Below are 16,203 nucleotides of genomic sequence, written 5' to 3' on the forward strand. Positions count from 1 at the left end.
GATTAAGGAGGATACTATAGGGCAGAAAGAAAGTGGTCTTTCAAGCACTATTCATGGTTTCAGCAATCAGAAGTTATGGTTTACAATACAGTTGCTCCTCCATTTTTGGGGGGGATCCGTTCCAGACCCCTGCCTCGGGAAAATGGAGACTCACCAATATTCAACACCCATAGGCTTCAATGAGACAAGCATGTGCACCCCATTGAAAATTACAGAGGTCATCCTTCTGTGAATATTGAAGACCATGGACCTCAAGTCTGCAAGAAAGGAGGGGCAACTGCATTTTTTCATTTCTGGTTAAGCATTAAATTCTTATGCCTAAGCCTGATTCAACAATGCAAGAAGTGATATTAAGGCCCTGTACAGACCGGTCTGAAAGGCTGGCTGGGGGGCTGAGTGGGGGCACAGCATCTACATGATGTATGCCCTAGCTGTGTCCCAGGGTGGTGTGACGCCACACATTTAAGTGGCGCCTTAAAACTGTGACATCATAGCTATGGCACTCTTTCCAGGGTGCAAGAAGGAGCCACTTTTTGCAGCTCCTTTGTGCACCCTGGAAAGGCCACATCGGGGCTGCAGCATGCGGTTGCCACAGGCCCAGTCTGGATATAAAAGGGGCGGCTGGAGGCCACCCCTTTGGCGCTGTATGCACAGCCACTAATTCATTCTGATCTCAGTTCCATTACATAGATGAATCCATAGATGTATCCAGTCTTGAGTGCACAGAAAATCTCCTAATGTGGTTGGATATCTTGCTGGATTGGACTATTTATGTCATCACTGATTGACCAGCATTTACATCCTGGCCATGTTTAATTTGTACAAGTCCTTCATATGGAAAGCCACTTGTTTAAAAATGAAAACTTATTATATTTATTCAAATAATGTAAAAATGGAAAGAAAAAATTATTACATGTCACCTATACAAGCGTCCTTTATAGATGCACTCAATAGATACAGCCAATACAATTTTCAGATCTGTAAGAAGTCTTGAAGGCACACAACAGCAACAGAAGAAGTCTGGTAGCTTTCCCCCTGTTAAATCACCAGAACCTTTGTACGTGCAATTTCATCTCTTTCCTCTTTCCTAACACCATATAATCTGTTTTTCCCAAAGAAAAGTATGTGGAATACTTTTTCACATGAGTTCCCACTCTTACAAGCCTGGAGTGTTTGTGGAATCCAGCTGGGGTGCTAAGGATGAGGCAATGTGGCTAAGAGCCCTCGCTATGATGGAAAGGTGGTTGTTCATTATCTTCAACTCTGACAAGATGTCTCCTAAAGTGGCAGCTGCATGTTCAGAATGTGGGTGAGTGTCCGGAAATGGAGGAGGTGAACAAACAGATTCAGGTGGTTGCTGCTTTATGAATCCTGCTTGAACATTTTCAGCTTCAGTAAGGATAGGCAGAGATGTACTTCCACACCTCTTCATGTACTCATCCAGGCCAGTCCCTCTAGGTAGTTGTTCTTCCTCCTTTCCATGCTTTGTGGTGGCCATCATAGATGCAAGTTGTGGAAGCCAATCAATGAGGTTAGGGGCATGGCTGGGTGAAATGGCTACACCTGTGGGTGAATAAATGCTGGACTGGGTAACTGAAACAGAAACAGAAACAGTTGATGGTACAGTGGAAGAAATCCCAGGTTGCAAGGATGAGGTGGAAGCAGATGGTGGGTTCACTGTGTCACAAACTGGTGTCTGTGTTGGTATTGGAGGGTTCAAGGCCATTGTACAGTTGGACTGGGATAGTGAAAAGATGGAAGTCTCACATCCATAAGGAGGAGAAGGTGTGAGAGAAGCTGTGAGAGCTGCAGGATCTTCAGAAGAGGATGGTGAGGCAGTGGCAGATGGAGTCTCTGGGGTGCAAGGTTCTGAATCTGCAAGAAAAACAACAATAACTATCCAGTATCAGTAAAGTAACCCAAACAAAAACGGGCAGAGATAGGGTAGACAGTCACCTGAAATAAATGTTAGGCCCTGGAGAATCTGCTATTACCAAGCCCCTGTCATTTCATGTCCTCCTAGAGCAAAATCATATTCTCTTTCCATTCCTATATGCTAGCCCTGGTTTGAATTAAAGGTAGGCATGTGAATGCAGAAATCCCTGTTTGTTGAAAAAGACTGCTACCACTCATCACATGATAGCAGGGCAGTAGATACATATGGCAGCACAGTATATGTGTACCCTTCTCTCCCAGAACCTTTCTCAAGGCTTAGCACTGCCATGGACACCGTCACTCCACAGTCTCAAGGAAGGAAAAAAACTAGATTAATGTTGCTTTTATTAGGACAGTTCTCAAACCCAGACTCCAATTCAGCATTTCCAACCTGGGATATAGAGAATGTGGAGAATTATCAAAACCCAGCTAGCACTACAGAGACTGACAGAAAGTGACTGGAAAAATTGGGTAAAGAAAACAGTGGCCCAAAGATGAATAAGAAAAAGTGGAAAAACAGTAGTCACTGTGATGAAGGGTGGATAGTAAAGGAGAAAAAAGGTTAGAATTTTGAAAAGGAAGACACAGAGTCAGACATTTTAAAATGTAACCTGATAGAAACATCAGTAAGAGAGGTATAATTTATGGATTGATAGAAACATCAGAAAGATTCTTGGGCTGGAAAGGTTAACATTTCTTATGTGCTGTTCTCAGTTTAGTCTAATAAACCACCATGTTGGTCTTCTGAAATATAAATCAATACAGATGGGCAGTTCTGATAAACATAAAATTATATGGGACACAAGAGGTCCCAATGACCATCATGGAGTCCCAGGGTTTTCAGTACATGTTCCACATTCTGTCCAGTGAATCCTGTAGGCTGTTGGGTTTGGTTCATCTATCACCAAAATTACAAAACAAAACACACACAGAGAGACTTGGGCCTGTTTACTGTTTAAATTATTTACTACTGATCTACATGAAATTAAGGTTTTGGTCTGCCAGTTTTCACTGCATCATTCATTTTATTTAACCTGAGTTTCACAGGTGTAGTCTGTTCATATCAACAAGCTGGCTCTAGCAGAGGAGGAATTTCAGAGAAAAGATTAAGGATTACAGTTAATGGTTACAGCACAGGATTTTGTTCTTGAAGCGATTACACTACATATACTCACACACACTCTCTTTTCTTTCAAATCTGTCTACATTTTTCTGTGTGCCTGTCTCTTAGAACTATGTCCTATTCTTGGGGAGATTCACAGCTGTTTGGAAAAGCATACTCAAAGACTGTTCATTAATGAATCATAGAATTATAGAGCTAAAAGAGACCTCAAGAGCCATCATGCCCAATCCTGCCATGCAGGAATACATAATCAAAGCACTACAACAGATGGCCATCTAGCTCCTGTTTAAAAACCCCCAAAGAAGGAGATTACACCACACTTTAAGGGAGTTGAACAGCCCTTACTGTCAGGAAATTCTTCCTAATATTGAGGTAGAATCTCTTTTTCTGTATTTTGAACTCATTGGTTTGGGTCCTATTCTCTGGAGCTGCAGAAAACAAAATTGCTCCATCTTGAGCATGACATCCATTCAAATATTTAAAGACTATCACATCACCCCTTAACCTTATCTTCTCCAGGCTAAACATACCCAGCTCCCTAAGTTGTTCCTCATAGGGCATCGTTTCCAGACCCTTCACCATTTTGTTTGCCCTCCTCTGGCCATGCTCCAGCCTGTCAACATCCTTTTTGAATTGTGGTGCCCAGAACTGGACACAATGGGCACCACAATTCCAGGTGAGGCTTGACCAAAACAGAACAGAGTAGTACTATTACTTCCCTCAATGTGGACAAGCTGAAGCATGTACACAAGAGAGTGATCAAAGTGATCGCCCTCCCCGACATAACATAACTCAATTTACAGCCCTTCTGATCAAATTTTTGAGACTGTTGGTAAAAACATTTCTGCCAGTTGGTGTGAGGTGCAACCCATCCCTTGTCAGAGGTCCTCCCCTTCCTGAAACAGCAGGCCATGGTCCAAGGATCCAAATAGTTCTCAGCAGCAGCATCTGCAGAGCCAGTTCATCACCACTATTTTCCTATAACGAGGTCTCTTCAAAATGAGAAGATGTCTCAAAAAGACACCATCAGGCTCTATCCTATTTCTGATATTCTTCAACTTTCATAAGATCAATTACTTGGATGAAGGGGTGGATCCTTATCAAATTTGTTTATGACAGAAAATAGATAAGAAAAGGACAAAATGACAACTGATGATGACAGAAGAAAAAGCTAGGTAGAATCTACCTAAATGAAATTCAACAGAGACAAATGCTAAGTTCTGCAACTGATACCACAGTATTTCAAGCTAGGAATCATGATACTGCTGGTGACTATAAGATGAGCATGAGCCAGTAAGATAATGTGATTGAAAAAAAGTGAGGAATTCGACTTTAGCCTGCATTACTAAAAGACTGTTTCCAAGTCACAAGAAGTATTACAGTATTTCCACTTCATTCTTCATTAGACTAACATCAGCTATAGTATTATCTCAGCACATTTTAAGAAAGTAGACAAAGTGGAAATGGATCAGAGGAGGGAAGTACAGTAATAACAGGGTATGGAGCAGAAGTCCTATGTCGAAAGGTTGAAATAACTGGTTCTAAGTGGCCTGGAAAAGAGGAGACATATGTAGGACATTATATATTCTGCAAATACCTGAAAGGTTGAAATGGGTCCATCGTATAGAATCCTGGGATTATTCATTTCATAAGTTTACTTTTCTGTCAGAGTACTCTAGTGCCTCGCCAAATTACAAATTCCAGGATTCCATGGAATGCAGACATGTCAGCTAAAATGGAATCAAATGCTATAATTTTGTAGCATAAAGGAGACCCAAATCTATCAGGCTGACATTAAGACAGAAGTAACTTTTGGTTCAACATGAGGAGAAATGTCTCCAAAATAAAACCAGTTTGACCTTGCAACTGGTTTATGAAGTGAAGGGGGTGACTCCCTACCACTGGAGAAGGAACCAGTTAGGTATGTGCTGGTTATGGATTTTCTTCAGGAAGTAGAAAAATAGAATAAATCGTTAGGTGACCTATATGGGCTGGATGAGGGAAAACCGACTCAAGCTGAATCCAGAGAAAACGGAGGTACTCGTGATAGGTTCCCCTGGTCCAGGAATGGCAGTGGTTCCACCTGTCCTGAACGGGGTCACGCTCCCTGTGAAGGACTCCGTGCGCAGTCTGGGGGTGCTTCTTGACTCGTCCCTTCACCTGATGGCTCAGGTGAATGCGACGGTCAAGAGCACCTGTCATCAGCTTCGGCTTATTCGCCAGCTGCGCCCATACCTGGCCCAGAGGGACCTTGAAACTGTGGTACACGCTCTGGTAACCTCGAGACTGGATTTCTGCAATGCACTCTACATGGGGCAACCCTTATACCAAACCCGGAAGCTTCAAATGGTGCAGAATATGGCAGCCAGGCTGGTCACTGGCACGGCCAGGGCCAGCCATATAACACCAGTATTAAAAGAGCTCCATTGGCTGCCCATTCGCTTCCGGGCACAATATAAGGTGTTGGTAATGACCTATAAAGCCCTAAATGGCTTGGGCCCAGGATACCTGAAGGACCGCCTCTCCCCATATATTCCGTCCCGCACCCTCAGAACATCTGGGTAGCAGCTACTCAGGGTTCCCGGGGCTAGGCTAGTCTCCACCTCCAGGAAGACATTTTCCACCGCCGCCCCGGCCCTTTGGAATACGCTGCCCATGGAGCTCCGCTCGGCCACCTCCCTGGCCAAATTTAAAAAGGATTTAAAAACCTTCCTTTTTACTAGCGCATTCCCCGATTAAGAGCCCTATGTGCCTCCTTCCCTCCTCTCTAGCAAAGGGACTAGCTAACTCAGGGCTCTTGTCTTGTTTTATGGTAATTTGTATTAAGGCTGTATCTTGTTTTTAATATGTATTGTATTTTTTGTATATGTTGTACACCGCCCTGATCTGAGGAAGGGCGGTATAGAAATAAAATTTTTATTTATTATTATTATTATTATTATTATTATTATTAAAAATCCTCCTTCTCTATTATTCTATTTTAGTATCAAAAATATTCAAACTAGAGACTCAAACCAAGAGTCCCCAAGGCTTGAATTCAAACTGAAGTCTCTTATATTATGCAGATCTGTTCAAGAATATAATTAGAATGACAACAGGTTTATATATGACTGTGTCTTTATTATATTTTGAAAATAAGGAGTTTATCGCACGGCCCCTAAAACGGGCCCAGTGAGTTCTAAACATGAACGTGCGCGGGTGCACACGGAACGGGATGGGGCCAAGAACCCCATTTTATTGCATGCTGGAATGCCGCCTTTGCCACCGGGCATTCCAGTTGCGTCCCCGTTCTGTTCCAGAGCGGGGGAAGTGGAAATCCTTGGCCGAGTCGGCAGTCCTAAGTTACTAGATCATAAAGCACAAGCTGGGTGGTGAGGGGAAGCAAGTTTTGCTTTGAAAGTTAACAAAAGAAGTTTGTAACAAATTGTAAAAGGAATGGGGAGCCAGTGAAGGAACGACAGCAGAGGGGTGATGTGGTCAAAATGGGAGAAAGGTAACTGAGAAACCGCACCACATCATATAGGAAATATAACCCAACTTCTATCTGAAGTTATGGCTATCTCTAGTAGGATTCCAGAAGAAAAAAGAAATGGCAAAAGACAGAAAGAAAGAGGTCAGAGGAGGGAGTTATCCATCACTTATTTTACCCACTGACTTTTCTTTGCAAGTACTCACAAGCACACACACTCCTGCAAGGGTCATCTGGGATTCGGATTCTCCTGCTTTCCTCATAAGATCTAGTTCTGCCCACACAAGAGTATGACTACTTTTCAAATTGTATATGCATTAAGTGTTATCCCCAAGAATTCTATTTCCTATAGAACATGTGTCTTCCTCATATGATCACTATCCTGCACTGCAGTGTACCATAGTCTAGGTGCTGGTGATTCCTTCTAAATGAGGATTTATAGTTCATTAAAAACTCAATCTTTTCTTTATTATTGTGAACAAGATGAGCTGCTGATGCTTATGGGAAGAGTATTGCAGCTCAAGACAACATACCTCTATACAATCCTGTCTATATTATACCCTTAGGGATATACATCAAGCCACCACACAGGATTGTTCTATGATCCTAGGAAATCTTTTCTAGGACAGAACAAAAATCAAGCTGCTTTTTAAAAGACGAAATATGAACCAAGCTATTCATTTGACTCAGCATGTTGAGTGAACTGAAAAAAAACAACTACATTTCCAGTTATTGCTTGAATTTCCATCTTTATTGTACCTACTTGGAACAGCAGTGAGACAATTATTTAAATCTCAAAGAAAAATGCTGAGAAAATGATTCAGCATGGAATCATTTTTATGGATAGTTTCTTTTCATTAATTTGGTGAAAAATCACTCTATAAAGTGAGACATAAAAAGGTCCATTGAGCTGAGGTAAAAGTAGAGGGATGTTATTTGAAGAACGTACAGAACTTGGTTTAGTGTACCACCATTATTATTATTTTTAAGTAGAAGCATCTAGCTACTTAAAAGGCGAAAGTGTGCTCTGTGGAACATTGGGTGAGACTGTGATTGCTCATGTAGTCTAGGTCTGAGTTTGCCTTTTGGTTTGTGGGAAGCCTATTACTGTCTGACTCTTAGTCAGATATCAGCCCACTAGCTGGTTGAAGAGTGGGCAATGCCATTCACATGGCATTACTCAAATAAGACATGGAATCAGAATGAAATAGTGTCACACAGAGTTTGAATACAACATGCATCCTGGCAACTGGGCTGGGTACCTCTTTTGCTTGTTTGGATGCATCTTTGTTTGCACACACACCAACTAGTACTCCAATCATGCCGTGAGGGGGAGAAAGATCAAGTGTAAGCTAATTTGTAGGGGTATTCAGTCCATGCACACCACTGAGTTTGCTACTTTTAAAAAATCCCCCCCCCCCCTCTTTTCATTGCTTTTACCAGATTGACTGAAGAGGAGCGAGAGAGCCATTTTGACATCAACAGGAATATTCAGTATGCCGGAAGGAAACAGACCACAAAGGGTCATCTCCCTTGAAAAAATGGGAAAAGGCCTGATTAGCTCTATGGAATGAAACACTTTGTTTTTAACAAGCTCTGAGAGTTGGGAACTTAGCCAGCTGGGTACTCTTTGCAAACCCAAGAACATTAGATCTCCCAAGGTCAAACAGAGTCAGGACGCCACTAGGAATGTGAGGAGAGACAGTCTGGCGAACTGAGGTGCAGCTTTCTGAGGACCATAAAGGAGCCAACAGATGAATGGGCTCAAGTTTGGGTTTTAAAAGAAAGACGTTTCTGTCTTTTAAGGCAAGAATGGATTTTGTTCTGTATTTGATGATGCATTCAACCAAGTAAATGAAAACGGAAAAGAGGCCTCGTTTAAAGACAAAAATGTTTTCCATATTCACTGTGTACTCTGGGACACATGTGGAAGTTTAGAAAACACGAAGCATAAATCATAGATGACAACAACAACAACAACGAAAGGGTTGGATGGGTGGAGTCAAAAAGGAACAGGTAATAATGTCGTGCCAATCCTTTGTATCATGCCCAAGATGCAGAGACCTCTCAAGGCACTCTGATCTCCTAAAGTGGAGTGGACAGGCTGAAGCCCTGCTGCTGCTGCTGCTGCTGCTATTTGTCCTCAGGGATGAGTCCCAACAATTATTTTAAAGGAGAGAGAACTGAAACCAGAAGTGTCAGAAGTCTATTTCCACTTTTGCAAAAGCCCTCTGGCAAGGATCGAAGTAACGTGATGAGCAAAGGAGTGGCTACATCTTTTTTTAAAAGGAGATTTTCTGTACTGGATTAGAGTTGGGGGATTGTCTGTGGTTTATGGGCCACAATTTGCCCATCCATGGGCTATATATTAGCCCCAGGAACCCACACATTTTTACTTCACTGATAAGATTTCTTCTCACACAACCTGTCAAAAGAACTTTGAAGCACAACAGTATTAACATCCCCCCCACAGATATTTAAAACTGTCTATCCACACTATATTGCTTTTAGAAATATATCCACCCAAGTAAGCATTCCATAGCTGGACTGAGTTTTCAAGTGAAAGTGTGATTTCATTCAAAGGCATAGCCACGCGGCCATATCTGATTGACTTTGTGATATCAGTATGTTTACTATGTGGGTTCCAGTTAGCTGGGATCACATTTCAAAAGAGAGAAAAAGATATTTTGTTGATTAAAAAAAAGAAAATGGAGAAGTAGTGGATCAAAAGAATAAAAGATATGAACAAGCATAAAAAAAAACTGCAAAAACTGAACACAGATATAACTTAGGCAGCAACAGTTTGCCTGAAATATGTCCAAGGACAAAAATTCAATAAACCTTTAATTATCAAAGGGATTTGAGGGTCAACAATTATATATTATGCAGTAACAAATAGTACTGTACATTGCAAATATTGGTGGGATAGAAAAAAGTGTTCATTTGCCATTTGTAAAACTTTTTAAGAGAAAGAGCAGCTGTATGGGATAGTTGATATCTCAAGAGCAGTCTTGGCATCAGTAGCATGGTACAAACCGCCAACATGTAGCGTACCGGTGCCGACATTAGGGTTAGTAAGCACACACCATGTACACGCTCCCTAACCCTAATACATCATGGCAACGTAATAATGGAGGTGCCCTGTATACATGGGTGCTGCCATTGTTACATAAGTGCTGTGTGGCATCCACACGGTGCTGCACGGCACTTATGTAACCAGTGCACCAGTGTTTTGGTGGCTGTGGCTTTCCTCCAGCAGAAAAACTGCCACTGCCAACCCAGGCCTTCAAGAAGGTATGTACCGGGCCAATGTCAGGTATATTTAATCAGCCTCCTGCAACCAACTGGAACTGTGGAGTAGAGGGAATGGAAAATTCACCTCCCACCTATATATAAATTGCCCACTGATATTAATAGAATCTTAGAATAACAGAGTTGGAAGAGACCACAAAAGCCATCCAGTCATAATGATCACCAGTTAACAGACACTAATCCTCTTTTGCATATCCTCCCACCCTGAGGTCCTGCCATCAACAACAGAACAATACACAGATTAACATTAAATTCCTCCCTGCTCAGGGTCACACACTGTGTGTGTGTGTGTGTGTGTGTGTGTGTATACATACACACAACATACATACACACAACACACAGCATTCTTCTATGCCAACATTCTCTGAAGATGCCAGCCACAGATGCTGGTGAAATGTCAGGAATAAACTCTTCTAGAACATGGCCACATTGCCCCAAAAATCCACAACAAACTATACCCCCAAAAAACTCTTTTTATTGTTCTTAACCTCTCTAGCAAGCCTGAGCCTTTTCTCTGTCTCCTTTTAGCATTTCAGCATCTTCTCCACACAATGGTCATACCATTTCCTTCTTCTTCCTTTTGTTAGGGACATTCCACCAAAAGACTTTTTTTAAAAAATTGTTCTTAACCTCTCTAGCAAATCTAAACTCATTCTGCACTTTAGCTTTCCTGACCTTCCTCATTCACATGCCAGCTATTTGTTTGAATTGCTCTTTGGTGATTTTCCCCTTTTTCTATTTGTTATATATCTCCCATTTAAAAACTTATTTCAGTTGAAAGTTCTTTCGATATCCATCCTGGTTTCTTGAAACACTTCCCATTTTTACTTTTCATTGGAACAGTTTGTAATTGTGCCTTCAGTATCCCCCTTTTGAGAAACTCCCATCCATCCTGAACACCCTTCTCTTTTACTATTCATTACTACAGGATCTCTAAGGGCCCATACAGACAGAGCTACTTCAGATCACTTTGAAGATATGCTTTTTAAATGATGCATGCATCCTAAGAGGCCAGAAGCTGCACCAAAGCTACGCTGAAGTCCTTAGGACTGGAGAGTGGCTTTGGTGTGGCTTCCAGACGCGCCATTTAAACAGCATATTTCCAAAGTGACCCAAAGCAGCTTTATTTTGGCCTGTCTGTATGGGCCCTAAGTTTACTAAAATAAGATTTCCTAAATTTTAAGCATAACCAACTACTTCCAGAAGAATGGTGATTCGGGCTGTGCTGTCTGCTGCCCCATGTGACACTAGCCCCAGTCCCTGGCATTTATGTTGACTGCAACATTTATAAATCAGGAATGGGAAACTGTGGCCCTAGGCTACATGCAGCTCTCAGGGCTCTTTTTGCAATACCTGACCCCTAGAGCCTTCCCAGATCACCATTTTACTGCTCTGGAAACCTCCAGGAGATGGAATTTAATAGGTAGATTTAACTTATGTTCAGCACATACCAGTTAACATCAAAAATACATTTTCCTCAATACCAGAAGTAGACCTGAACCACATGCAATTTTCTTTTGGGTTTTATTTTTCCTCCTTGGAATTTTAGGCATTCCATGCAGCCCCTGTAAGGGGAGAAAAATGCCTCCAAGACCTGCTACAATTGCTTACCCCTGCCAGGCACATGGGGCAGACTGTGCAGATGCCAGGGTTGGATTTCCAAACACAGTTGCTTTGTGCTCCTGAAGGTGGAGCTGGTATAAATCAGGTACTGTTCAACTGAGATAGATTCAGAATGTTGACATCAAGTCTGAAAGATCATTTGATCTTTTTAATATGCTATCCTATGTGCCATATAAATAAGCAACCAAAGATGGTAGCATAATTCTCACTTCAGGGAGAGTGTATCTACATGATGCATCCAAACCAGCAAAAGAGGTACCCAGCCCAGTTGCTAGGATGAATGTTGTATTCAGACACTGTGTGCCTGTTTCCATCTTGCTTGTACTTCTGTACCTTTCCTGCTCCTTCCATATCGGCAAAAACATTTGCCCTAGGTTGTGCCAGCCACAATGGTGACCACATGCTGCCCTGTTATAGAGATGGCTGCACCTCAGTAGGTACACATCAATCAGGCTGATCAGTGTTTGTGAAGTGCTTGTATATCCTAAGATGAAAAGACCATATATAAAAGCCATCATTCATTAAGATTGCTACTCACAAATTCAGAAGGCAGAATTCCTGTTTTTATTGATGACCACATAAATAATTCTTGGTTAAGATGTTCCTTTCTGAACAGGAATTTCAAAATATTCCTGAGGAACTAACATATTTCTATCATTTTTCTGCCTTTATGGAGAGTTATGAATGCAAATAATGTCTATCTTGCATAAATGTTTTGCTCAGTACCCACACCAAGATTTTCTCTCTTTCTCTGAGAGCAACTGGTTTAAAGGTTCCTTGAAACAAAGTTCAGTCATCTTAAAATCAGCACATGTTAAGTAAGTTCAACTGAGTCTTACCACACTATGGACTTTATCATGTGAGGCTAAAAAGAAGAATTTTAACAGGATAAAAGTGTCTTTGGCAGATGGTTCTCAGACAACGTCATGTCCGTCCTGCTGCTGCCTTGCATTCCAGTCGTCACTGTAGTGCATCTTTTCACTGATGGGCTAAACCCATCTCACAGTTATTCTATCACTGAATTTGTGCGATAGGTCCCTTCTGCTGCAGTTCCATTTCTCAGGCAATAACCTGGACTGAATGGGTATTATTTTGCTCCTCTTCCCCTCCCCCTTGCAGCAGTCACAGCTTCTTGAAGCCACTTGCTGTGGGCACATCCACACAGCAGCCAGCTTCAGAAGGCAGTTGGTGGCCACGATCACCTGCATGGGGGCTGCTGTGTGAATGTGCACCTGCACTTCGGAGGGAGGAGCAATTGTGACTGTCAACCACCACCTGGAGCCAGCTGCTTAGTGTACTTTCACCCAACAGCCAGCTTTGACAGGCAATTGGCAATCGCAATCACTCATTTCTGCCTTTCTTCCAAAAACATTTGGCAGTATGGAAAACAGATCATGCGACCATGGATTGCCAAAGTGTTATCATGGGGGGAAGTGTAATAAGAAATTATGCCAAACCAGTATGCTTCTGTTCTTAAACTTATGGCAGTACAGCAGGCTGGTCTGATAAAATCCTATGATAGCAATCTTATCTCATTTGAAATGGTCATATTCTTTCACCATAATTGTCAGAAATGTTTATGCAACAAGCATAAGATTAGACATATAGATCACAGAATCATAGAATCTTTGAGTTAGAAGGGACCACAAGAGCCATTTGCCATGCAGAAAGAAACTACTAAAGCACTCCTGTAAGATCGCTATCCAACTTCTGTTTAATGAAACAGAGTCCACCTCCCTCCAAGGCAATCTATTCCACTGTCAAACAGCTCTTAGAGGGGAATTCCTCTCCCCCCCTAATGTTTAGGTGGAATCTCTTTTTCTGTAATTTGACTCTTTGGTTTTGTTCTAGTCTCTGGAGCAGCAGAAAAGAGGCTGGCTCCATCTTCTATGTGACATCACTTCAGATATTTAAAGATAGCTATCATGTCACTTCTCAGGCTGCATCTATACTACAGATACAATACAGTTTGTCATAACTGTAAATGCTCAGTGCTATGGAATCCTGAAATTTGTGGTTTGTTGTGGCACCACAGATTTCTTACAGAGAAGGCTAATAATTCACAAATCTTAGAATTACATAGAATTGAGCCATGATAGTTAAAGAGGTGTCAAACTGCATTTGGTTCTGCAGTGCAGATGCAGCCTCAGTCTTTTCTTCTCCCAGATAAATACATCCAGCTCTATCAGTCATTCATTGTAAGGTTCATAACTGGAGACAGTATTCAAGGTGAAGTCTGACAATAGCACTAATATTTTTCTCAGTCAGCACACTATAATTCTGTTGATGTAGTCAGAATTGCATTGGCTTTTTTGCCTGCTGCTTTCAACTGTTGACTCATGCTTAGTTGGTGGTCTATTAAGACCCCTAGATCCTTTTACCATGCTTTTAAACCAAGTGTCACCCATCCTATATTTGTGCATTTCCCTTTAGATGTACTAGATGTAGTACAGTCGGCCCTTCTTATACACGGATTTTTTATACACGGATTCAAGTATACACGGTTTGAAAATGTTCCAAAAAAGTATAAATTTACCTTGATGTTCCATTTTTTATTAGGGACACCATTTTGCTATGTCATTATACTTAATGGGACTTGAGCATACACGGATTTTGTTATACATGGGGGATCTTGGAACCAAACCCCAGCGTATAACAAGGATCCACTGTACCTTACATTTTTCTGTGTTGAAACTCATTTTGTTAGTTTGGCCCAAGTTTCTAATCTATTAAGGTCATTTTGAATTTTGATCCTTTCCTCTGGGGGAAATTAAGAAATCTTTGACTAGGGGTCATATAGAGAAGGCATTGCAAAAGATAATGGTGAATGTCCTCTACTTCCTCAGATTCACAAATGCAAAGTCTTTGGAGATTAGCGTATTGGCTATAAAGTGCCTTATCCCCAATGAGATAAAGGTGCATTTAATTTTCAAAACAGGTGTGTGGAGATAAGGCAGATTTGAGCAGGCAGAGGGAAGCCCTGGCAACATCCAATCAGGATGGGTCCAGCGCCAGCCAATGAAATTGGAGTTAGAAGGAGGTATCAATAGAGCAGGAGACTGGATAGAAGGTTAATGTTGTTGATGTTGGTGTTGTTAGTTAGTTAGTTAGTTAGTTAGTTAGTTAGTTAGTTAGGCCTGGTACAGATGGGCACATTGCGGTGATATTAGGGCTCAATATGGCTGGGTGTCCAGATGTGCCCAGTCTTAGTGGTGTCACAGGTGTGCGTGCCCATTCACAGGGTGGGCACCACAGCTGCACAACTGTGGTGCTGTGTATAGACACCTTTTGGTAGAGGCATCATAGCCCTTATGACAGTGCAAAAAAGGAGCCACCTAGAGCAGTTTTGCCGCCCGTAGAGCTGTACCGGGCCTTAGTTAGTTAGGGATTTGGTTACAGACAGAACTCAAAGTGAGAGTTACTGTATTAATACAACCTGAGTGATTTAAGAGCCTGAGAGGCAAAGAAAGGCAGTTAAAAGTTTTAAAAAGCACCCAAGAGAGGACTGAGAGTGTTCTGGAGAAAAGTGAACTGATAGTCTCTGAGGAGAAGAGTAGACAGTGAAAAGTGAAGCATTAACAGTTGATAAAGGTGTAAGAAACAAGAGTATAATAAAGATTTTGAACGAGTTTGGGATACTGTAACAAACTAATATAAGGACAAGAATCCACGAACATAACATGGTGTAACAAAGTATACCAATAACATATCAAATGTGAACAACATCCCACACAAGTGATACTATATTTAAGTTAACCTGCAAATAAACTTATAACGTTGTTTCAATAAATGACTGTTTGGAGTGCTTTCGAAGTTAAAGTTACAGTACATGCTACCAGCATTGAGGAAAATATTTTGGTATTAAGTCATCTTGAAAAGTTTGGAGTTGGGAAATAGATCTTTGTCACGGATTGGTGGCAGCTGTGGCACAAGGTGAAAGGGAGTAAAAGGATTTTGAAAAGGAATATAAAGAAATTTTGGGCAGTGTCACAAGGTGTTATCGCATTCAGCCATGCCAGGGCGAATGCAACCCGTATACAGCCCAGATGCCAGCCAGGCCTATCCTGCAAATTTTCAAACATGGGAAAATTGTGTTTTTGAAAAGGCGCAGTATAAGTCTAGCAGGCATCCAGGCTGTATACAGGTTGCATTTGCCCCAGCACAGGTGAATGCGATAACACCTGTTTTGAAAATTAAATGTGTCTTTGTCCCGCCAGGAATAAGGTGCTTTAAAGCCAATGCGCTAATCTTCCTAACAGAAGACTTTCTGTAAATCATACCTTGCTTGACTAAGTGTAAACACCTGGACAAAGGCATTTACCAAACATCCTGTGGGTGATACATGCAGCATAATTAGGAGGTTGTAGTAGTCATGAGCTTTTGTTGACTTCAACTTATGGCAATTCTTGTTGATGCAAATGTCAGCATGCAGAGTAAACTTGGAAGCCTTGTGTTGAAGATAAACAACTGTTAGCTGCCGGAGCATGCCAGGAAAATAGCTGTTAGAAGAAAGGCACACCGACTCCTGGCTTATCTCCGTAGAGGCACTTTGTTTATTTGTTGCCAAAGACACACACAAGAAGAATCACTAACACCATCCACCAACTACAAACCCACAAAATGTACAAACGGACATCTGAGCTTATATACACATTTGCCATGTGGCAATCTAGCTCAACCCCTTCCTGTACAATTTCTTGTGCATCTTGGAATATATTTCCCCTTGCAAAGATGACACAGT

The 16,203-nt window shown here is 41.6% G+C and overlaps 1 protein-coding gene across 1 annotated transcript in view; it reads right to left on the reverse strand.

Annotated features, from left to right (window-relative positions):
• Positions 1–1,011: 1,011 nt before the first annotated feature.
• The window catches only part of LOC149313440 (runt-related transcription factor 2-like), a 301,695-nt gene continuing 286,503 nt past the window's right edge, over positions 1,012–16,203 (reverse strand). Inside the window, exon 7 of the mRNA XM_089519110.1 lies at positions 1,012–1,875. Within this exon, the coding sequence (XP_089375236.1) occupies positions 1,157–1,875 (719 nt within the window). The 3' untranslated portion in view covers positions 1,012–1,156. The remainder of the gene's footprint in view (positions 1,876–16,203) is intronic.

The sequence above is a fragment of the Sceloporus occidentalis genome, unplaced genomic scaffold, assembly GCF_023333645.1.
Source record: "Sceloporus occidentalis isolate IW3139 unplaced genomic scaffold, rSceOcc1.0.p SCAF_4, whole genome shotgun sequence".
NCBI lineage: Eukaryota > Metazoa > Chordata > Lepidosauria > Squamata > Phrynosomatidae > Sceloporus > Sceloporus occidentalis.